The sequence below is a fragment of the Myxocyprinus asiaticus genome, chromosome 35, assembly GCF_019703515.2.
Source record: "Myxocyprinus asiaticus isolate MX2 ecotype Aquarium Trade chromosome 35, UBuf_Myxa_2, whole genome shotgun sequence".
Classification (NCBI taxonomy): domain Eukaryota; kingdom Metazoa; phylum Chordata; class Actinopteri; order Cypriniformes; family Catostomidae; genus Myxocyprinus; species Myxocyprinus asiaticus.
Window position 1 is genome coordinate 29,169,432 of NC_059378.1, and position 25,483 is coordinate 29,194,914.

Consider the following 25,483-nt stretch of genomic DNA (forward strand, 5'->3'; position numbering starts at 1 on the left):
ATCATATCACTGTTTAGTTTGTAGTTGTATGTCGGAAGTTTATTGACTGCACTGTATTGATTAATATTTAATATTACTGCATAAATAAACTTTGTTATATTTCAAAGAGAAGTATTTTGGTTTGTTTGCATACACCTGTATCAAATGCTGATGGGATGTCAGTGTTCGGATTCAAGCCTTCATTGTTTTTTTTTTTTGAAAATCGATATTCTTCGGATGTCGATTTTCCTAAGAGAACAATCTAATATTGAGACTGTTATACTATCTGGTTATTAGTCCCTGATTCCAGGGTGGTGCCCTGGCGATATTAATCCTTATTAATATTCTATTGATTTTTGATAATTGATAATTATCTTTGATGATTGTTAAATTTGAAGGATCAATAAGCTAGTGTTAATTTTAATCAATGTTTTATCGATTTTCATCAATTAATGTTTATCTTTGATAATTGTTGATTTAAAGGATTAAAAAAAAGCTAACATTGATTCAAATCAATGTTCTATTGATTTTAATAATTAATAATTCTCTTTGATAATTATTAATTATTGCTAATAACCAAACCCGCTCCTAAACGTAGCGCACTACATTTACTGGAGCCCCATATGAGGTTTAAATTAGTTAGATTCTATTATTTAATTTAAATATTAATTAATAACTAAAGAAATAATTATTAATTATTTCTGATAGTAACACTGATCTAAACAACCAGTAAAGCCCTACAGTTTGCTACTGCTAAAAGACATGAAAGAAATCTAATCTAGCTCAGAAGAAACATCAACTGTCAAAATAAATGTTATCAGTAGGTTTGGTTCAATTGAAAGTGGCCAATTAAAGTATTTGGACACTTTCAGACATTTCTAAGTCATATTACTGTCATTGCATTAGATAATAAAACATCCAACCTGCAAATGGCATCTGCAAATAAATGATGCTTTTTCACTTTTCTGTATTTGTTGCTTTAACCTTCAAGTTTTAACTTTTAAGGTAACTTTAGTGGCAGTATGAATCAGTTTACCTTAAGTTCACAACAATGAGACATGTTCCACTATCATTTGACAAACAAAAAGTGTTCAAATACCTTTACTCTTTATAAAAATGAAAAAATAAAAACTTGCTTGAAAAGTGAGTTTGTGCTATATTTCTTTAAAATAATTTTATTATATCATACAAATTCATAGATTTTTAATTGTGGTTTAAAAGAATAGTTCACCCAAACATTTAAATTATCTCATGATTTACTCCCCCTCATGCCATCCTAGATGTGTAAGACTTACACTATCTTAGACTTCTTCTATCTTTCTAGTATCTCAACTCTATAGATTCATACAATGCAAGTGAATGGTGGCCAGAACTTTGAAGGTCCAAAAATCACATAAAGGCAGCATAAAAGTAATCCATACGACTCCAGTGGTTAAATCTATTTCTTCAGAATTGATATGATAGGTGTGGGTGAGAAACAGATCAATATTTAAGTCATTTTTTACTAAAATTTTCCTCCCTGCCCAGTAGGTGGTGATATGCACAAAGAATGTGAATTGCCAAAAACAAAAGTAGAATGTGAAAGTGGAGATTTATAGTGAAAAAGGACTTCATTATTGATCTGTTTCTTTCCCACACCGATCATATCACTTCTGAAGACATGGATTTAACCACTGGAGTGGTGTGGATTAATTGTATGCTACCTTTATATGCCTTTTGGATCTTCAAAGTTCTGGCCACCATTCACTTCCATTGTATGGACCTACAGAGCTGAAATATCCTTTTAAAAAGAAAAGCCTGGGTTGGCATGAGTGTGAGTAAATGATAAGAGAATTTTCCTTTTTGAATGAACTATCCCTTTAAGTGTCCAAATACTTTGGGGCCACTGTATATACCCAAAGAGGAGCAAATCCTGTACAGTTCCATAGACTTTTTCCCATGAAATTTATCAGTCTATCATCCATCCATTCATTCAGAAAAAAAGACAGATGTTGTTTCTTTAAAATCAAAAGCTTGTACTGTACAGACAATAAATAGTCCTTGCAAATGTAAGACATGATTTCCTTTCCTCACAGTAACATCTATAACAGCTGATATGAAACTCAAGTGTTAGTTGGAGCCCAGAAACGGGTTGGGGTGTCACTACAGCACCAACACTGGTGTAGAAAAAGGTTCAAATGAGTCACATGCTTGACCCCTCCCTCCCCGATTAGCATCAAAAAGCGACCATTTAAAAACAGTCCATTTAGAAAAAAGTCAGTGTCTTTTTTTTTTTTTTATTTATTTATTTTTTTTTTGTAAAAGAGTCTTCCACTATCCCTCAAGATTCCCTTGAAAAAGAATAAAGGTTCAATAATCTAGCTTGACTGAGTGGAGTTTGGAGCTGCTTCAGGCTGAAGCTCCAGAGACATAGCCTCCAAGGGTCACTAGCGCCCAAATATCAGGCCCTCCATGGAGTTCCCATGGACCAGGGCACAGGACGAAGCCTCCTGAGGTTTTTGACTTCACAGAGATACCGTTAGCATATTCTTCACAGAAGAAACCTCGCTATGGTCGGTGGAACCTGCAGTGCAAAGGGAGAAAACACCTGTAAGTGTTGTGCAACCAGAAACCCAACTATCATTCATCAAATGTGTATTAATAGAACAACAGTGTGCGAATGGGACCTTGCTCAGCTATAAGTGCCTATACTTGTCTGCAGACATAAGGTTTAACGTACAACAAGTGTAAGCTAAATGTGCGCAAGCATTTGTTATTCATGTCGGCGAGCGCTAATGTGTGCTGATTGTACAAATTCTGTAGATTTACAACGGGAGGGATATGGTTATATTTAGAACAACCTCCCGTATTGATCTATGGTCCTGAACCTTTTTCAATTATGCAAGAGGATATGCAAAAATATGTTGCGGCAAGTAATCTATCATATGTGCAATAATTATTTTGTAGTGAATGGTGACATAAACGCAATGCATTGTGCAGAAACAAACCAAAAAATGTTAACAAACTGACCTTGTCAGGTGCTTGCTTGACGTGTGAACCTCCATCTCATTGCTCTTGAACTCATTTAGCTCTTTGCGTATCGCTGCCTGCAAGACATAAACAACAACGAGTCCCTGATGAGCAGACATGCTGGTGCATACAATTACATGGAGGAAAACGCAGTACAAATTTACATTACATCAAATACAGCAGGAGGTTTTTTTTCAGCTATATACATTTTATGCTCATGAATATTGAACACTTGAATATGATCATACTGATTTTTTTGTTTTTTTGTTTTAATAAGAGTTGGTCATGAACAGGTCCATACGTAATCTGTGCCCACAGAACTCAGAACAGAACAGATTTCCACAGAATTTGAATGGCCTTCATAATACACATAAGTTATACCAATGTGATCCCTTAAGAATTTGAATGTTTTCTTACATAGAATGTGGTTCTAGGAAACGTACATTTGCTTACGTTTGCATACACACTGAAACTTACAATACTGACATATTGACAGCATCTAAAACATAATAATTTTATGTATTAACACCTTTCGAAAATTTACAAATGCTTATGTATAAGGATTGAACTCAATATTGAATTTGTGGATTTAATCAGTTAATTTTATTACATTTATAATCAATGAGATTAGTTAATTGTCATCACAATGGTTTCAATCTTTTCTGTGTGATTTCTGCTGCAATACTCAACTCGCTTCAAAAGATTACATTACTTTAACCAAGACTCAACTTTAAAATATTAAAATGAATAAAAATTCTGTAATTGTCTATTCATTTATTAAACATTTCATTTTTATTTTGTTTGCTATGGGACACAAAATGAGTTTTCAGAATATGCTGCTGCTGCTTGAAAAACAAAAAAACAAAAAAACAAAAAAACAAAAGCACTTTAAAACAATCATAAAAATAATACATTTTATATGTTCGCTATAATCCAAGTCTTCAAATAGCTCTTTGTAAGGAATAGACCCAATTTCAAGCTTTTTATTCAACCATTTCTCTGTCTTCATTCACCGTAGTGCCCCTAACACCCATAACTGTCAACTCAAGCACTGATGATAATTAAAAAATTGCTGCCTCAAAAAGCATTACAACACAGGTTTTATGGCAGTGTTGTCAAATGCTCACTGACATTCACATGTCTCGTGACCAATTGCTACTTGCCATGTTTCGTGATCTATTTTTTGAATGAGATATGACAATGCCAGACAGAGTGGATTAGGAGAAGATTTTCAGCGATAATAACTTAAATTTCACTCTCTACCTCACACAAAGCTATTGAATTCCGTCAGGGAACACTTCAAATGCAGCACATCTTCCTTTGGACTACTTTTGCATAGAATTTTGCCATTTTTCTGAATAAATTACTGTGATTAAATATTACATTGTTAATATGGTTAAGAAATCTTTATAGTTAGGTTTAGGGGTAGAGATGGGATTAGCGGCTCTAATATATAAATTTGTATATTGTAACAAAAAAAATAAAATGTTTTTTTTTTTTTTACATTAATCTGCCTGTTATGTTTTTTATCATGTTGAATAGTGGTTATGTTTAGGGTTAGGGTTAAGGGATTTAAAATATCTATAAAAAAATACAGATGTATAATTTATTTAGTGTAAATGTATAATAATATAAATAAATAATTTATACAAATATATTTCTAATCGTTTTGTGGATTCAATTAATATGTATAATGGATTCGTAAATATTTTACATTACTGGTTGTTTTAGACGCTTTTAAAATGTCCATATTGTACGTTTTAGCGTCTATCCAAACGTACAAAATGTATGTTTAAATGTAACAAATATTAATTTACAACTAGCTATGTATATTAATGATATCAGGCTGATTATACACATACCCTGTCCCTTGTGTACTCGTTCATTAAATAAGAATGTAGTAGTCTCAGTTCTGTTTTTAAACCCATTCTGCAGATTTCCTTCCAAAAAAAAGGTGCAGAATATGACAAAAAAGTAAGCAGATTTAATCTGGGCCTGGTCAGTATTTATTTAACTTTCACATTTTCATTTTATTATTCTTGTATTATTTAATTATATGAAACGGAATGGTATTAACATATTGTAAGATCAGTAAAACACAGTACTTTATATTTGTAATATCAAATGTATTAAAATGTTTTAGAGTAGAGCAGGCTAGTCTTTTCACACAAACAAAGAGTTTAGTTCCCTGTAAAGAGCACTTGTGCATTTTGAACCTACCCACCTTATCTGCAGCAGATAGTCTCGTCCAGGGCTTGTCAGCTCTCCTGTCATAGTCCTGAGCTTTGGCCACTTCCACATAGTCACTGAAATGGATCAGGATCTTTCTGTCTCGCAACTCATCAACTGTTGGCCGCTGGTTAAGCTGGAAATAAAAGGAACAGGGAGAGAGGTTTAGCCAAACAGTTTATTTCAATTCATTTTGCTGGCTGCATCATGTTCTGAATCTAAATTCTGATTGGAAGAGCCACGTTTTAAGTCATTGTAAAAAATTGCGATAAACAAACCTGTGATCGCACATACTATAATAATGCTGTTACACTTTTATATTATCTGTTTTGAAAATGATATAGTCGTATTCTTTTTATAGGCTCATTTGTGAATTTATGGGCTTACGACGTCCTGCAGCAGGAGTAAATGAAAACTGGTATTACTGGTCTCTGCTCAGCAAAAAATAGACTGTATGAGAATACTGCTTTCTTAAGCAGACACATGAAAAAAAAATGTGTGTACTTACTGTAAAGTGCTGTCAGTGAGCTTTTATTTTTGTAGGATTTTATCTCAGATACTATATGTCTGATAGATTGGATTAAATGTTTGTAAACCACAGGCTGCATGCACATACCTTTCTATTCAACCTCTGCTTGATTTCCCTCCTCTCCTCTTGCTCTGTCTGGTCATTCCTCTCTACAAATCCAAAGACATATGAGATCAAATAATCATAACAAAAAAAATAAAAAAATAAAAGGATTTTTGCAGCTTGTTCAATATATTTAATTAAAATGAACTAAAGCAACACAATTCTCGACCATTCTGTAACAACTTGATTTCACTGCGTTCTATCCATTTAAATTTTAAAAAGGAAGTTTACTTAATCCATTTGAGTTGTGACTACGTGTATACTTTTTATGGTGTTAATGTAGCATTAATGAAACTAATTAATTAATCATTAATGATTAATGAGGATTTCCATTTCCCATCATGCTTTACATGGGACTCGATAAGGAGAGTAAATGTTAAAATTAAGTGTTATTTTATGTGTTTTTGTGGAAGATGAATATTAAGGCTACATCCACATTAATCCTGATCCATTTGAAAACTGTGTTTTCGTTTTTTAAACACTCTCGTCCACACTGGCGTTTTCAAGCATTTTTCAAAAATTTCTCATCCACACTGAAACATGTGAAAACTCTTAAATCCCCATACTGCGCATCGCTGTTCCATATTTGTTCTGAAATACAGTTGTCCTCATGTTCTGTCACCGGACAGCAATTTCAAGTAAACTTCCCGTTGCCTTTGAAAGAATGCAATGTGAAGGTTGTACAAAGTAACATTTATCTTTAACAACGCTATCAAAGTGAATATCAGGTACAACAATGTCACTACAACATGGGCTGCCATCTTGACTGTTTTGGGGTTGAATAGATCACATGAATGCATCATATAACAACAAATACGTCATCGTTTTCAGATATTTCCGTTTCCCCTGTCCACACTACAATGCAAAGTTTTCAAGATGCCGTTTTCAAATTTATCCACTTGGGAGAGCGTTTTCGAAAAGCTAATTTTTCACTGTCAAAAGCGCTGTCTCAGTGTGGACGAGAAAAAGATGAGTTTTGATGAGATGAGAAGATAAGTTAAACTAAAACGTATTAGTGTGGACGTAGCCTAAGGTGATTCTTGTTTGTGTTAAATGTTTTGTTCTGTTGAGATTTAGAAGAGTTTCTGTTATGTTGGACTTTTTGGGGTTACCATTACGATGAAGAGTGGAGCTAACAATGAGGACAGATAAACGCTGCACATGAAATTGACTGCTCGCTTCGTTGAGCAATTGCTGTGCTAAACATAGTATAAATTGTTTGTGTTGAGATTACATTAGTAATTTTAAGTTAAGTGGACCCACTGTCCATGATTGAATCAATTTCAGGCAAAGAGGTATTTTTTTGAGTGTAAATACACTTGTTATTTTTAATTTTGAGGGATTTTAAAAAATGTATACATGAATTCCATTTAATTTTTAATATATAAATAAGCCTAAAGCATGCAATAGATACTGTTTTGTTCTTTTAAGGTAATCATAATACAAATTATATAATTACAAGTAATTGAATGTGTCTACCTGTGTAATTAAATTTATCCCACCTTGTCTCGCCCTGAGAATCTGTAATGAGTGATATTATTGTGTCAACCTGCTCTGGACAGATTGCACTGTAATGCACTTAAATTACAGTCATGCCTCTCTCTGATTTTTCCTGTTTTTCTGTGCTTGTGGTTATTTTTTGGTTTACAGGTTATTCTTTGAAAAAAAAAAAAAAAAATAAGCCTAAAGTTAAATTGATTAGGACTTACTTAGACTATATAACACACATTGTATGTAAATATAATTAATTAATAATATCAGTATTTGGGAAGTTAAGTATTATCTATTATGTAAACAGCATGTTTCTAAATCTTGTATCATTATTGTACATGGTACAATAATGATACAAGACTCTATCATTAGTAGACTAATATGAGGTGTTATGACCTCATATTAATTACTGTGAACATGGAATATTTCTACTTTTAAAAATTAATGTCACACTGCATGTCAATTTCAGTGAACCACATGAAAGCTAAAAAAGGATTGAATGGTGTCATTATGTACATTCTATTGTACATACTGTATATAAGCATTTTAACTGAAAATCTTGATTTTGAATAAAGTTTATGTCCATTTGCAGGCAGCTCCACAAATTAAATTACAAATAAAGTGTGACCTTAATAGACAAAATTATCTAATGAATAAATACACTGTAGATACAATTAATAAATATAGAGAAATGGTCTCAGCAAATTTAAGCATGCAATGTCAAATTTTCAGCCAATTACATTTTGTAGTATTCATTCCCTGACTTGTTCTTAAGAAAGGGTGATTAGTTATGGGTGACCAAGTATCTCAAGATACACTTTCCATTATATTTAACCTAAAATATTGAAAGTTAAAGTTATCCATAATGAATCAAGCACATGTAGTTTATTATTACTACTAGTTATTTAGACAGAATAACTGTCTGCAAGATCACAATGCCAAATTTCCCAATAATTATTTTGTGGTTTGTTTGGATGCAGATCTCTCCAGCATCCGAAATGCTCTTCAGTCTGTATCTCTCATCTGACAGATACTCACGCTTGAGGATGTTTCGGCTCTCCAATTCATCGACTGCTGCTCTCTGACTCAGTCTCCTGCGAAAAAACACCAATATCACATTCTGGACCATTTTCACGCAATCTCCAAGTCTCTGTGACAGTCTATTATCAGCAGCGTGTTCGCGTCAGTGTGAGAGGGAATCTCCGCGATCCGCGCATGTTACAGGCAAATCCTGCAATCCATCTGGCGTCTAAACATCGCCGAGAACCATCAAATCTAAAGCACTTCCACATTGGGGAAATAAAGGCTATTAATTATTATCTGTGCTTGAAATTCCCTGATTTAACAGAATGAAGCACGCGGCATTTGTTCATCGGAGCGCGATTATTATACGACTGCCTCATCGACGAAGAAAATAATAGAAAGTGATAGAAAATAGTCAAAAACATTAAAAAGACATGAGCATTTGATGCTGGTATGAATTCTCGGAAGTTTCAGAGTGGTGTGATACTAGAGAGATCCTTCACGCATCATTTATAAAGGGGGCGGCGCGTGCGGAAGTGATTCCCACGCACGCACACTCAGTGCGCGCGCTAGAGGAATCCTGCTGCAGTCAGGGAAAATATATTCTCCATCCACAACCACACCTCTAAGAGATGCTTTAATATAAAAACGAAAGATTTAACAGGATCTTTAGAGAAGGTATTATACACGACTGTATGATTTTTTTCGATATTAAATAATCAACTGATGTAACAAAGGGAAGCTTTTTGTTGAACAGACTACGCAATAGCTGTGAATGTTTTTTTTTGTTTTCGTTTTTTTTAAATAACAATAAAAAACACTAAGCAATGCTCATCTTAAAATAGAATGTGTATGTGGGGTAGGGGTGGCATATCCAAACATGCATGTGAAATTATGGAAATATGCAACTTTAAGCAATAAAAAGCTTTTTATGCCATTTGTTATCAGGGTTGTTTACATGGTGTTAAATTGAAGAATTTCTGAATTCCAAGGACAACTTCACTAAACTAATAGTATAACCAACCCTGATAGCACACGTAAGTCACCTAGAAGTCTATTTGATGTGTGTTTACACCTGGAAGACTTATTTTTTATGTTGTTTGCTCATCTGCAATACGTCTATAAGACGTTTGTAAATAAGTATGTCTCGAATGTCAGTAAGACATTCAGCAGATGTCTTTGAGACATTTATGATTTAGAATGTTTGTTAATCTGATCTTTTTAACATGTTTAGCAGATGTTAATTAGATTGTGATACTTTACAGTTGAAAAGATCTAATACAGACATCTTGGAGATCTACATGTGCTATCTGGGAACATTCGTTGCTGGAAAAGACATTCATGCAGTAGAATGTTTTTTGGAAATTAACATGGAAAAGGATCGACCGATATGGGTTTTTTAGTGGCCAATGCCGATATCCAGAGAGCAGGGTTGCCGATAGGCCGATACAATGCTGATATATCACACAATTTAATATAGTAAATAACAAACATTAAATTGCTAAAAAAATAAAATAAATAAACTCTTATTTAGCATTATATTTACAAAATTTCACACAAAACTAGAAAATAATATTGTATATTAATGGTATATAGCAGTTTCTGCTGATTTCTGTTTAGTCATCACATTTTAGTAATTTATTTGCACATAAAGAAATTGTTAATATATTAGGAAGAAGGAAATAACAGTACACACAGTAGTTTAGCAACCATGGATGGCATGTCCATGTTAGCAATCGCATTTACTCAAAAAATACTGAATCAAACCAATTGTACATTCAGTGCATAGTGAAGAAGACATTAACTTATAGCACACGTGAAGCGCTTTTACTTTTGGGCTGCATCTGGAATGTAGGCAGCTGACTTGCTACCCTGCTGCCTAATCAGTTAATGGCTTAACTGACAGCTGTTTTGAATGAATGGAACTCTTAAGGAAACTGATCTCTGAACAGTTTGAAAAGCACCTTATTTTCATCGTACCTCCGTATACAGCCTCCGGCAGCATTTTCCTGGTTTCGGATGCAGCCTTGAAGTTGCGCTCACGTGCTCATGCGGATCCACTTCGAGCCTTAATCTCCTGACAGTTTAAACGGCCTGGATCGCCTACTTGGATTGTTACAGACGGACTGTCATGATTTGTAATTGAGAGGAACTTTTGATCCTGATCCTGAAGTTTTTGATTCTGGCTGACAGAATACGCGCTTCAGAGGAAGATATTAGATGAGCGGTCGACGGGAAGAAAACGCCGGATTTTCGTGAGGTTTGTGAATGACATCTTTTTAAACAAGATATCTGCATATTTGCAGATGGTATATAATAGAAGTTTTATTGATATTTGCCTTTTATCATTAGAAAAGTTACAGGGAACTGTTGAGGAGAGGCTGATAGAATACGTACTTTAGAGGTAAATAAATTAGCATTCCACAGGATGCTGGATCTGCTGAAGTTGTGTGAGGCTGGTTTATTACATCTGTTTAAATGAGATATGCGCATATTTGCAGACGGTATATGATATTAGTTTTATTTATATTTACATTTTTCTCATTAGACAAGACAGTTAAAGTTACAGGGAACTATTGAGGAGAGAGAGGGAGAATGAAACAGGCGAGCACTTTAACATTATGAGCTCAAATCTGTCTGCCGATGCTCTGATATGCAGATGTTTAAATGACACTGTGTTGCACACTGGTCTATTATTGTAGTAACACGATGGCACTGTAAGACTTCTCAGTGGAAGGAGGAGGCGTGAAGCAGATTTCCTGGTTCAGGTAAGCGCTTTATTCTCCTTACTACAGCAAATACACATGTTCAGGGCTCTTGCACTGTTCAATGATTAACTCTCAAAAATATACAAACTACTTCACAAAAATATACTCTTGAAATAATAAACTCATGGCTTCACAATTGGTTCTCTGGTGCCCAGGCTCTCTCTCTCGTCTATCTGCTGTGTGGCTCTATTTATGCCGCTCTCCCCGTGCTCACTGAAATTAGAGACAGGTGTTAGACATAATTTAACTCAGGTGTAAGCGCCCTTACCGCTTTCTCTCTCCCCGGAGAGATGCTTGACCACGCCTCCGCTGCCACATATCCCCACCGCCCGGCTCAGGCCGGGGCGGCATCCGGCCTGCCTACCACTCCCCCTCCATTCCTGGAAAGGAAATCAGCGATAGCCATCTGTGCCCCCGGTCTGTGGACCACCTTGAACTTAAACGGCTGAAGAGCCAGATACCAACGGGTGATCCGGGCATTGGTATCTTTCATGCGGTGGTGATCGGAACAGAGGGTGAAGGCCCGCCCCAACAGGTAGTATCGGAGAGTGAGGACCGCCCACTTGATGGCGAGACACTCCTTTTCCACGGTGCTGTACTTAGTTTCCCTCAACGAGAGCTTACGGCTAATGTACAGCACCGGTCGCTCCTCCCCCTCCACAACCTGCGAGAGCACAGCCCCCAGCCCCCTGTCTGAAGCATCTGTCTGTAAAACAAAATTGAGAGAGAAGTCAGGTGAATGTAAAAGCGGCCCCCCGCAAAGTGCGGCTTTAACTTGTGTGAACGCCCGCTGACACTGCTCCGTCCATTGGACCGGGTCTGGAGCTCCCTTTTTAGTGAGATCTGTCAGCGGGCTGGTGACATCCGAATAATTAGGTACGAACCTTCTATAATAGCCAGCCAGCCCCAGGAACTGTCTCACCTCCTTTTTGGTCTTGGGTCTCGGGCAGGTCGCAATCGCCGCTGTCTTGTCAATTTGGGGACGCACCTGCCCGTGGCCCAAGTGGAACCCCAGATACCGTACCTCCACCCGTCCAATCGCGCACTTCTTCGGGTTCGTTGTGAGTCCCGCTCGGCGCAGCGATCTCAGAACCGCCCTCAGATGTTGCATGTGCCGCTGCCAATCATTGCTGTAAATGATGATGTCATCTAAATAGGCAGCGGCGTAAGCTGAATGCGGTCTGAGAATTCGGTCCATGAGACACTGAAACGTAGCCGGGGCCCCAAACAAACCGAACGGAAGTGTCACAAATTGGTGTAATCCAAACGGTGTGGAGAAGGCAGTTTTCTCATGGGAAACTGGTGTCAAGGGGATCTGCCAATAACCCTTCGTCAAATCCAATGTCGAATAAAAATGAGCAGTGCCCAACCGATTGAGCAACTCATCAACGCAAGGCATTGGATACACATCAAATTTAGACACCGCGTTGACTTTCCTATAATCCACACAGAATCATACAGACCCGTCACTCTTAGGCACTAGAACAACAGGGCTGGCCCAAACGCTGTGGGATTCTTCTATTACCCCCATATCGAGCATTGCATCCAATTCTTCCTGAACGATTTTCTTCTTGTGTTCGGGTAATCGATAGGGGCAGCTATGTACCACAACCCCCGGCTCGGTCTCGACGTGGTGATGGATGAGGTTTGTACGTCCCAGTAGAGGGGAGAACACATCCACAAACTCCTGTTGCAACCTAGCAACCTCCGTGAGTTGACTCGGTGAGAGGTGGTCTCCGCAAATGACCGGGGTGAACTGTTTATGTTTTGAACTCACCTCTGGTCCGAGCTCCGCCTTCTCGGGAACTACCGTAGCCAACGTCACGGGAACCGCCTCCCTCCACAATTTCAGGAGATTGAGGTGGTATATTTGATGTGTGCCCCCTCTATCGGTTCGTTTGACCTCATAATCGAGATCTCCCACTCGTCGTGTGACCTCAAAGGGTCCTTGCCACTTGGCGAGTAATTTAGAGCTCGATGTGGGAAGCAATACAAGCACTTTATCTCCTGGTGCAAATTCCCTCAGCTGAGTTCCCCTGTCATACAGTCGGCGCTGTCGTTCTTGAGCTTGGAGCAAATTCTCCTGTGTTAGCTGCCTTAAATTGTGGAGTTTTGCTCTAAGATCAAGAACGTACTGAATTTCATTTTTGCTGTTTGAAGGTCCCTCCTCCCAGGCCTCTCGCAATGCATCAAGCACACCGCGTGGGTGTCGCCCATACAGCAGCTTGAATGGGGAGAAGCCAGTGGAGGCTTGCGGGACCTCTCATACTACAAATAACAGGGGGTTGAGCCATTTATCCCAATTACTAGCATCATCGTGCACGAACTTATGAATCATGTTTTTGAGGGTTTTATTAAATCGTTCCACCAGGCCATCCGTTTGAGGATGGTACACGCTGGTGCGAATCGATTTAATACTCAACAATTCGTACAGCTCGCGTAGTGTCCGTGACATAAACGTTGTGCCCTGATCAGTGAGGATTTCTTTCGGAATCCCCACCCGGGAGATTATTTTGAAGAGTGCCTCCGCAACACTGCGTGCTGAGATGTTGCAAAGAGGCACTGCTTCCGGATATCGCGTTGCATAGTCCACTAGGACCAATACAAAGCGATGTCCGCGTGCTGACCATTCTAATGGCCCGACGAGGTCCATTCCAATTCTCTCAAAGGGGACCTCGATCAGAGGGAGAGGGCGCAATGGCGCTTTTGGGGTGGCCGGTGGGTTAACCAGCTGGCATTCCCGGCATGCCGCACACCACCTGCAGACATCGGCACCAATGCCTGGCCAATAGAAATGGGCTATTAGACGGTTCAGTGTCTTCCTTTCTCCTAAGTGACCTGCCATGGGATTATTATGAGCCGCCTGGAATACCATTTCCCGACGGCTCCTTGGAATCAAAAGTTGGGTTGTATCCTCTTTGGTCTGAGTGTCCTGTGTCACTCTATACAACCGCTCATTTATAATTGCAAAATAGGGGTATGAAAGGGTGATGTCAGGCTGGAGTCGTTGACCATCGATGACTCTCACTTGGTCGAAGGCGTGTTTGAGGGTTTCGTCTCGCGACTGCTCCAAAGGGAAATCCCCTTCAGGGAATTCCCTGAGAAGGGGAGGGGCTGCTGCCTCTCCCCCTCACTCGTCATTATGACGTGGAGCTGTCGAGGACGGCCCCGGCTCCGCCTCCCCTGCCAGAGCATCGCACATTGCACATCTCCCTAACTTCATACAGGACCCATCCGTGCAAATTCCCTTTAAAAAAAACTCTAAATTCAGGCCAATCAGTCCCCAAAATCAGCGGATGGGTGAGGCGGGAACTAACCGCGGCCTCCACTCTATGCTTTTTCCCCCGGAATTTAATCGGCAGGGTCACCACTGGATACTTGTGAATATCCCCATGCACACATTTCACCCTCACCATTTTAGTTGTGTCCAATGCCTCGGGTTGAACCAAGCGTTGGTGGATAGTGGTTTGATTACACCTGGTGTCCACCAACGCTTGGTGAGTACCCCCCTTGACACTTACCGGTATCCGGTACGCTCCTGCTCGGTCGGGGGCAGCCTGGGGGAGGTCAGAGACCAGCACCACCTTCCCCAGCTCCATCAGAGGGCACTGATCCTGGAAGTGGTCCGGGTCCCCGCACCTCCAGCCGGCTGGCCCAGGCGCTACGCCCGCACTTGTGTCGATGGGCGCCCCCCCTGAGGGGGAGAGCGGTGGGACATCAGGATAGGGGTAGGTGTCGGCTCCCACACCCAGGGAACTGGTCTCAGTGGCTGAAGTCCTCCTCATCTGCGTGGGGCAGGAACGGGACCTGGAGAGAGAGCAGAACAAGAGGAGATAGGGGAGGGGAATGAGACAGGGGGAAGAGAGAGAGAGAGGGAGGGCTCTTCCGCCCTCGGGATCGCCGCCATGTGGTCCTCAACAAGCCGGATGGCTTCCTCCAGCGACGCCAGGCGGTGGCACTGGACCCACTCCGCCGTCCTTTTTGGCAGTTGATGTACTAATTGCTCCAGTACCACCTGGTCGATGATCCTGTTGATGCCGCGGTCCCCCGCTAGCAACCATCTTTGACAGGCACCGCCGAGCGGCCAGCCCCAGATCTCGGCGGTGCGCTCGAAGAGATCCAGGAACGCCTCTGGGTCGTCCGCCTCCCCCATCTTCTGTAATGCAGGTGGGGGTAACGCCGTGTGGGTGTCCGGGGTCGCGGCTGGGGATGCCTCCTGGCTAAGGAGGCTCCAGATCGCCTGTCGGTCTTCTGCTTGAGCGCACATGAAGCTCCGATGCAAGCCAGCGAGGGTTTGGAGGATCTCAGCCAACTGGGAGGACTCTACGGGGCGACTTCTGTCCATCTTCGAACTTTTTCCCGGGTTTCGGCACCAGTGTAAGACTTCTCAGTGGAAGGAGGAGGCGAGAAGCAGATTTCCTGGTTCAGGTAAGCGTTTTATTCTCCTTACTACAGAAAATACACACGTTCAGGGCTCTTGCACTGTTCAATGATTAACTCTCAAAAATATACAAACTACTTCACAAAAATATACTCTTGAAATAATAAACTCATGGCTTCACAATTGGTTCTCTGGTGCCCAGGCTCTCTCTCTCGTCTATCTGCTGTGTGGCTCTATTTATGCCGCTCTACCCGTGCTCACTGAAATTAGAGACAGGTGTTAGACATAATTTAACTCAGGTGTAAGCGCCCTTACCGCTTTCTCTCTCTCCGGAGAGATGCTTGACCATGCCCCCGCTGCCACAGGCACGTAATAACAAAACAAACCATGACTGGTCGTTTACATGTCTCAGACACTTCACATGCAAGCAGGTGATTTTCAGCAGCCTCAAGAAAAAAAATCAATCAAAGGGAAAATGTATCGGCAGATGCCGAAAATTAAAAAAGTAAGAATATCAGCCGATTTATCGGCCTCGGCGATATATTGGTCGACCACTACTACCAACAAACAACAAAAGCCTTTGTTTGGCAAATGTACACACTCACTGTATATTTTAGGTTACAGTGTTGCACAGTACACCAACTGCACTGCACCTTCCAGTCCAAAAACCATACTAAAAACCCTAATAAGTTGACTCTACTCAACTGATTGAGTAAAATCATTACCTCAATTGAACTGAATAATTGCATCTCCAAAATTTGTGTGATTAAGTTCACTTAACTTTGTGTTCATTTAAATACATTTTTAGTTAAGGTAATTAGATGTAAGTAAACTTAACTCAGATTTGCTATTTAAATGTTGTTGTTTCAACTTAATATTTTTAATTGAATGGACTTAAATTTAGGTAATAAAATAACACAGCTTAAATTATGATAATTATAACTGATTCTAGGTCAATCATGAAATAAACTTATTCCTCCACAGAAATGCATAGACACCTGTACTTCAGTTGCACATGCACAAGGAGACCTGAAATAGTATTAACAGTCAAACTTGACCAAAGGGGACACAGATCACCCTAATGGTGACATCACAAGAAACAACTATTTGCAACAAAACAACATACATAATACTATAAAAGAGCTAAAACCTCTACGAATTCTTAGTAACTACTATTTAAATGTCCCCATATGTTCCCTTTGCCCAAGAAAACATAATTAAGTAATTTAGGTGTGAAGCATTGTGGGTATTCCCCATAGTCTCAATTCTTTACTCAATAGTTTGAGTTATTAACACTCTTAAAGTCTATGGATTTTTAAGAAAAATAAGTTCAAGGAACTTAGATATCTGAGTTATGGGCCCAAAACTTGACATTTCAAGTACTGTTTAATTAAGACAACTTGATCTTTCCAGTAATGACAACATTAGGGTTTACAGTGAGTCCATTTAAAATAGAATGAATTGAATCAAATAGTCAGTATTGTCTTAAAAACAATAGATTCACAAAGTGTGACACACAAATAAATAACCTAATTTGCATTCACATAACTCACAAATGACTGACAATTTATCCATCTATCTATCTGTTTATACTTTACATTATTTCTGTATGGGAACAAACCCACCTAAAAAATCAGTCACCTGTCTCATAAACCAGTACAATAGTAATCGTCTTATTATAGATTCACATCACTACATCACACCGTCAGACATCAGTGAAATGAACATTGTGTGTTCACCCACTTTAATTGTCAAGAACAACAGAGCATGATGCATGATTCATAAGAACAACAGGCAGAAACAACAATGACTTTACTTACACAAGCTGCTGTAAAAAAAAAAAAAAATGCAGTTCTAAATAAGACAAGGATATTTTTAAATTCTGCCTGATTGGCTCTGGTCCTGGAAATATCAGCGGAGGGGAGGGACACCTGGGATCGCAATCCAAATTAAGCTGAGCCATCTGGGGCCAAAGCTTAGCTGTGATACCATATTCACTGATGCTTTTACTGTAAATTAACAAAATTTGGAAACAGGATAATATAAATAAATAAATAAATAAGAGTGAATTCCATAGGTTTACTGGGTCATATGGCTCAGAGATTTGGTTTGCTCCTTTGGGACATCAATGCTTGAATCTTAACTTCCACTGAAACTACAGTATAGTGTGAACATCAATGTGGAGTTCAACAAAATGAGTACTTCCAATAGAAATCTAACAGACAATATAATAAGGGAGGATGACAAAATAAAGAAAACTCTAAAGAAAAAATTCTAGACTGTAAATACCAGCAATAAACCTAAACCCATTGAAATCCAGCATCTGCAGTATTTCTGAAATATACAGTTGTATATTTCAGAAATACTGTAGATGCTGCAATTCTATTGGCGTTTCTCACTCTGTAAAAATAAAGTGACAACTTAAAAATGTACCTCATATGGCAACATCTAAATTAACTGGTTTTATTCAAAAATATTAATGACTCGATCAACCTGATTATATTAGGTTACACCAATAAAAGTAATTTTAAAGGTAAAGTGTGTAATTTCTGCACCACACTGAACAGAATTTCCACTATAATGACTACTTTTAAATAAGTTTGAAATACTCCCCCGTCTTTCATGGTCAGACAGACAGGCAGTCCCACCGCAAATTTGCGCTAACCCCGTATGAATCAAATATGACCATTTTTCTTCTGTGAATCACAAAAGGAGATGTTAAAGGAATATGAATCCAGTGAATAAATCCATATCTTCAGAAGCGATATTATAAGTGTGGGTAAGAAACAGATCAATATTTAAGTCCTTTACTATCAATCTCCACTTTCACTTTCACTATCACATTCTTCTTTGTTTTTTGCCATTCGCATTCTTTGTGAATAGCGACACCTACTGGGCAGGGAGGAGAATTTATAGTAAAAAAGGACTTAAATATTGATCTGTTTCTGACCTACACCTATCATATCGCTTCTGATGATATAGATTTAACCACTGGGGTCTTATGGATTACTTTTCTGTCTTTATGTGCCTTTACTATGCTGCCTTTATGTGCATTTTGGAGTTTCAAAATTTGATACCTATTCACTTGCATTGTTAGGACCTACAGAGCTGAAATATTCTTCTAAAAATCTTTGTTTGTGTACAGCAGAAGAAAGAAAGTCATATATATCTGGGATGGCTTGAGGATGAGTAAATGATGGGAGAATTTCCATTTTTGGCTGAACTATCCCTTTAACACAATGCCCCAATCATCATTCACTTTCATTGCATCTTTTTCCATTCAGTTAAAGTGATTGGGGACTGTGGCTGTCAGTTCCTTTTATTCTGCATAACATCTCCTTTTGTGTTCTATGAAAGAAAAAAAGTCATATGGAATGACATGATGGTGAGAATATGACTAAAGAATTTAAATTTTGGGGTGAAATATCCCTTTAAGAGAAACACTTCACATATCCACTTTTTACATTGCAGGCGCAATTCTGAGAAAGGTATTTTTAAACACAATACAACATCTCAAAAGGTGTTTTGTTCCATAGAGTGCAGAATACCACGTTATGCTTCTTATTCACAGAAAAAGCTTCTGATTTGGCAACCAAAAACCCATGAGGTCTTGCTCTTTCCTGATGATTATTAACTACTTCAGCTTATGAAACATGAGGATTTAATTTATTGACCGACCCTCAGATGTGTCAAAGCGATAAGCTGGTTAAAAGAACAGACCCTGATGGGAGTGTCAGTGAGGGGTCGTGAGTCAGCCTGTATTTCATGGCCTGCCATTGTCCACTGAGCTACACTTTAATGCCCTACTTGCATCCGGCTGACCCAGCAGAGGGGCCAACGATATGAGGGAAGTTTCAGACATTCGCTGGCTGCATGGGTGGCCATTGTAGTTTTGACTGACAGCCAAGTGTGTCAAGGATACCCCGAGGGAAAGGGATGCCAAGGATCATTATACAAGTTTGCATCAATGCAAAGGAATAGTTTGAGCGTTTATGTAACTTCCTTCCTGGGGTGTTTCTTCAGGTGCCATTTTGATTGTAGACTGTGTGCTACTCTTCGTTTCTTTGTCTGGAACATGGAATATTACACTGTGCCATTTATGCAATGAAGAACATACAGTATCTATGCTATAAAAAAATGACAAAAACATTTTCATTAAGTACACTGTAAACCCTAAAGTTGTCATTACTGCAAATATCAAGATGTCTTAATTAAGTATTACTTGAAATGTAAAGTTTTGGGCTCATAACCCAAATATTTAAGCTTACTGAACTTATTTATCTTAAAAATCCATAGACTTAAGATTTTGTGTAAATAACTAAAACTATTGAGTACAAAATTGAGGTTATATCAAAAAATGAAATGCTATCTTTCTTACTTGTTGTCTATGTTATTCTAGGGCTATAGGTGATTAATCAAATTTCAAGAAAAAAAATTTTGTCACAATGATTTTGCTGGCAATATAAAATTTAGCAACATTGTGAATATCACAATTATTTTTTGTCTGACCATTAAGTTTGCTAAAGTTTGTCATTAAACTAATATTGCAATTCCTCCTTGTCTTGCAAATCGCGAGTGTGCTAAGAGATATTTTAACAGCGAAAATTGCAGAAAATAGCAAAAAGGCATTAGGTTTTATAAGTTCGATTCATTTCCATAAATCAGTTCAAATTGTCTATATTTCAATTGATTGATTCTTGATTCAGAAATCTGATTCTACTATTCATTTACATCATCACTCAAAAATTGTCACAGACAATGTCCCTACATAGCATTACATGCTTTAAAATGTTTTATTTTTTGTATGAAGGTAAATATTGCTTTTTATTACTATGTATTGTGTAAAATTATGAAGTAATATTCTTCCATATCTTCTTCATGTTTAGTGAAAAACTGTGTGGAAAACATGCCTTGATTATTTTCAACTATTTATTTTTCTGTATTTTTCTTCTTACATAATTTTTTTTAAATCTAAATATAAACAATGGCCAAATTCATTAATATATGTACATAACAAGGGCTATATCGCCCAGCCCTGTGTTTTCCTATACACACAACACTGTTACTCCTCAAAATACTGTATCTAAAGTGCAGTTTAATAAATAAATAAAGGCTCAGACATAAAAGCAATCATATTCTGGGCTCACTTTTAATAATTTATCAAATCTCCTGGCTGACACCAGGTCTGCTCTTTAGAATAGAGCAACATGTGAAACAAAGAGTCAGTGGCCTCAGTCTATCCCTGTGTAACCCACAGAAAGGACAACGTGAGGTCTAATTTTCAAACGCCTACAGATCTGTAGTCACTCTAAAATGTGATACTGCGTGAGACGGCACCCGCTGCTGTCCTCTTCAGATGTACTTCAGACAACACATGACTGTTGTGAAACACAACAGATTTGAATAATTTCAAGAAGATGGATTTATTGACACAAATGTCCCACTTTTAAGAAAGCATGCTTGACTTACTTAAAATGCAATATAAATACAAAGCAAAAGCATATTATCTTCATTCTTCTAGTTGGGTCAATTTAATCAAATCAAGATACTAATTGATTCAAACATTGTTTTTGACCTATTCAGCTCTTTCCTTAAATAGATTGTATCCTCATGTGGCCAGAACTGGGAATGAACACAAATAGATTTGCTGTTGGTTGAACAATGCCATGGGATGAACGGTCTGTTTGTGGCCTATGTTGCATCAGCCATTTTCAAATATTGATTTTCCAATTGTGGATTCCTGTGGGTCCATTCAATGCAAGTGAATGGTGACCAGACCTTTCAAGCTCTAAAAATCACATAAAGGGATAGTCTGCTTAAAGGGATATTTCTCGTGGCACAAAAGGTAATTGCAAAAAGTAACAAATGTTTTCAAAAAGGCTTTCCAAACATCGTTCAGACAAACAGTTAGTCCCACCCCTTCAAAATTTATTTTGAAAGAAATTACACAATTTATGCATCAGAAATTGATTGCATTGTGAAAAAGTGGTCTCTTTATGACAGGTAGTTAAAAAATTTGAAGTCTTGGGGATGTCTGCTGAAAAGGAAAGTCATTTCAGAGGATACAAGTACATTATTATAAGAGATTATGAAGTTTAAAAAAATATATTTGGAATAATGGTAATGATTTGTTCACAATATCACCAAAACATGTATTGAGAAAATTAATTGGGTCAATTTGATTTCATGGGTTAAAAAAAGAGATAAGATCTAAAATGGATGTGATTTTGCAGGATAAATCTGAAGTACACAACCCTGATGCAATGGTATGTAGGCTGCACTGGCATGATGGGGCCTACTATTTAATTCTATGTGTACACCATTGTGGCTCTGATGACTTAATTAGCAAGTGTATTCAAATGTAAATTTAGTGCTTCAACTGTAGGCTGTCAGCTTTGCATGGTGACAGCATGTAATTCCAGAATCTGGACTATTTTGGAGTTGTAAAAGTGATGTAATATCCAGCAATAACGTCATGTGCATCCCTTATGATATTTAATAGCAGTGGAGTAACCATGGATCCCAAGTTTTGGGTCATTGCCTTAATTTAGCAGAGAGAATACAGGCCGGGAACACAAAGTCAATATTACTGCTCTACTGCTGGGGTAACTGGTTCTAAACTGGGATAGTCAGGAGAGAGACTGTATGCCCAATAAAACAGAGCCCAACTACTGTAAAGGTCATGACTCATTACTCTAGTTCCCAGTCCTATACCCAATATCAGAATCCAGTGGTAGGGGAGACCGGAGATGGTTGGTTTAAGGTGTTGTTTGAATTGGGTGCTGTCTCAAAATTGTGGCATCTGAATGTTAGCGTTTCACCCCTCCAGCTAAAATTTTAATTTTAATTTGGCGAAATCTATTTAAATTATCTGAATGCTGGATATAATAGAGTTGGGAACCAGTTATATTTTGATATAAGAATTTGGAAGCCTTAATTATAAAGTCTGTCTTACATAATTTCAGAAAATAGTGCGAGTGGAATTGGTTAGTACATGTAAATATGTTTATGTAAAATGCTTTAACATGATATAAATCTCTATTTAAATGTCTGTAAATTAGAACTGTCAAAGTTAATGCGTTAAGGCATGCGATTAATTTAAAAAAGTTGAACACGTTAAATGTTCTTAATCGCGATTAACACATTTACCGTTAATAAAGCGTAAACCAGGGCAGAACCTTTGTGATATTACTGCCCGGACGCTTTACACTAATGTACACACCACAAACAACAGCCAAGTCAGTGTTAAAGTGATGGGGAAAGGACCTCTGTACAAAACATGCCCAGATGGGACTTGTGATAGAAATCAAGTACTATGCAGCCTCAGTAAGGCACAATTTAATTACCACAGAAGCACATCAAGTCTTAACTATCACAAAAATGCAGAACGAGACATTATTTGCTAGCACCTTTCATGTCGAGTTCAAAACGGCGCTTGACGCTGGTGCTGACACCCTGATGCGAATCATGAATGCGGCTTCACGATTGCTGAAACAAAGTGGATAGCCACACTCTGCCAGCTGATTAATATTGTGGAGGATGAAAGTTTAAGAGATTTAATGCCCATTGAAATGAATATGCAACCTATGGGGGAACTAGTTCTTTCAATTAGTCAATCTCCCATTTAGACTTTGGGAAATGTTTAATGTTACTTGAATTTGGAGGTCACGTGACGCCATGCAAGAAGCAGACATGTGAACAACGAGCTCTGCGCACTTTGCTAAATTTGTTATTATTTTCATGTAATAATCTGGTGAAATTCGATACACCCAGTTACACATTTGCTCTTTGAGGTAAAATATGGCAAAGAAGTCAAAATCATCGGGCTCTGGAGACATTAAAAGACACTTACGTGTTCAGGATGAAAGCCCGACAAGCCTACAGACCGGAGACTCGATTTGGATGGCGCGGGGGGAGAAGGAATCCAGCGTCAATTGTCCAACATATCGGTGATGATGACGAAGGTTCTTGCTGACTTGGAGGATCTCGCTGTAATACGTCAATCGATTACGCCGATGGAAATAAAATTCTCTGAGTTAGTTACAAGAGTGTCGGATGCTGAGAAACGAATCGATTATTTGGAGTCTTCGGAGAGGGAATTAACCGCTAATCTGCCCGCGACCAAAGTTGATCTGGAACGTATTCTTGAAAAGCTTGAAGATCTTGAGAATACAAGCCGCAGGAATAACGTCAGAATTGTTGGAATTCCTGAGCATGAGGAGGATAGAGCTATGGTGAAATTCCTAGATGAGCTCTTCCCGAGTCTGCTCGACATAACAGGCCACAAGCTGGAAATCGAGCGAGCTCACGGAGTCCCTGCTCGGAGATCTGCTGAGGGAGATAGGCCCCGATCTATTCTGGCCAAATTTCTGAGGTCATCAGATAAAGATCTCGTGTTGCGCCAGGTGAGGAGCAAAGGGAAGATTTCTTGGAGGAATCATAATATTTTCTTGTTCACAGACTTTGCGAGTTTGACAAGAGAGAAACACGATCGGTTCAAGGAATGCAAGAAACTTTTGCATCAGCGAAAGATCACTTTTGCTCTGATGTTCTCGGCCAAACTGAGAATAGAAACAAAAGACGGTCGCAAAGTATTTACATGTCCCAATCAGGCAATATCTTTTATTGAATCAATGGGTGAGTAAACCATTGGATGTTTCTCATGTGAGTGGGTCGACACGCTGTACTTAATCTGGCTTTTGAGGAAGCTGGGCATCATTTTGGTTTCTTTTTGCGTTGGCTCCGCCTAGCAGCTGGTGATTGTTTTGTGAATAACACTTTCCTTAAAGAAGCTTTTGCATTGACGGAAGATTACGTTTGCATGGAAGTTCCTGGCCAGTTTGAGAGTGGACACTACGGATGACTGCAAAATATCTACATGCTCACACAAAGGATGTCTTTTATAAAGCTGATGGATTGAGTAAGTCATGGTATATACTTTTATGCGGCCTCCGAGTGAATTGACTCGACCTTCCGGGGAACTGGGATGTCGGTTTTGTTTCTTTTTGTGTTGGCTCCGCCTAGCGGCTGGAGCTTGTGCCATTTACGGGACACTGGAATGATTACGTCATCTGCTGAACTCATAACAGCTGGCTCACTGAACATTCATTTATCTATCCGTGAAACTGAACGGTTTTATATCAGCTGAAATTTGTTTTGTGGAGGATCACACCTTTAAAACATTTCTGTGAATTAATCTACATGTTCTTTGTGTTCATTCTTCCTTTTGGCTGGGGGAAGTATTTTCTATTATGTAATTTTGCTTCACAAATTTGTGAGGCAAAATTGAGCAATCCGATGGCAAAGTTGTCGTGGGGGCTCGTGGGTGTTCATGGACCTTTTGAATTTAAAGGGATTGTCGCCGGTTGGCGCTTTCGTGCGTGGGGTTAATGCGCATGTTTTTCTTTTTTCTGTTTGTTTTGTTTTGGGGGAAGTTCGGGGTTTGATTGTTTCACTAATGTGGAATGTGGTCTGTATAATTTTGTTTTTGACACACAGTTTATTTATTTTTTTATTATATCAATATGCCAGTTGTTAATATGAGTGTACTATCTCTCTCCACATGGAATGTGAATGGGTTGGGGCACCCCAAAAGAAGGTTATTACTTTTCTTAAACATAAGAAATATGATATAGTGTTTCTTCAAGAAACACATCTCTCCCCAAAGGAAGCTGAAAAATTTGGGAAGATATGGGGTGGGCATGTTTTCTTTAGTGCTGGCTCAAGAGCAAGGGAGTCATTATATTGGTAAATAAACATCTACAATTCAAATGTCTCAAACAGATTAAAGATAAATTAGGAAGAGTCATTATTGTTTTAGTTGAAATTCAGGGGCAAAGGTTGATTTTGGCTAATATTTATGCACCTAACGCTGATGATCAGGGCTTTTTTTATAGATCTTGAAGGGATGTTGCAAACTGCTGGCACCCCTCATGATATAATATTGGGAGGAGACTTTAATCTTTTGATGGA

At 38.5% G+C, this 25,483-nt stretch overlaps 1 protein-coding gene across 1 annotated transcript; it reads right to left on the minus strand.

The window, feature by feature from the left end:
• Nucleotides 1–1,143: 1,143 nt before the first annotated feature.
• On the minus strand, nt 1,144–11,823 carry LOC127425987 (phosphatase and actin regulator 3-like). Its single transcript, XM_051672398.1, has 6 exons — nt 11,399–11,823; nt 8,378–8,433; nt 5,834–5,895; nt 5,213–5,353; nt 2,989–3,065; nt 1,144–2,542 (listed from the first exon to the last, which is right to left on the minus strand). Exons 1-6 carry the CDS (start codon nt 11,479–11,481, stop codon nt 2,527–2,529), a joined length of 435 nt encoding a protein of 144 aa, XP_051528358.1. The 5' UTR covers nt 11,482–11,823; the 3' UTR covers nt 1,144–2,526.
• Nucleotides 11,824–25,483: the final 13,660 nt, after the last annotated feature.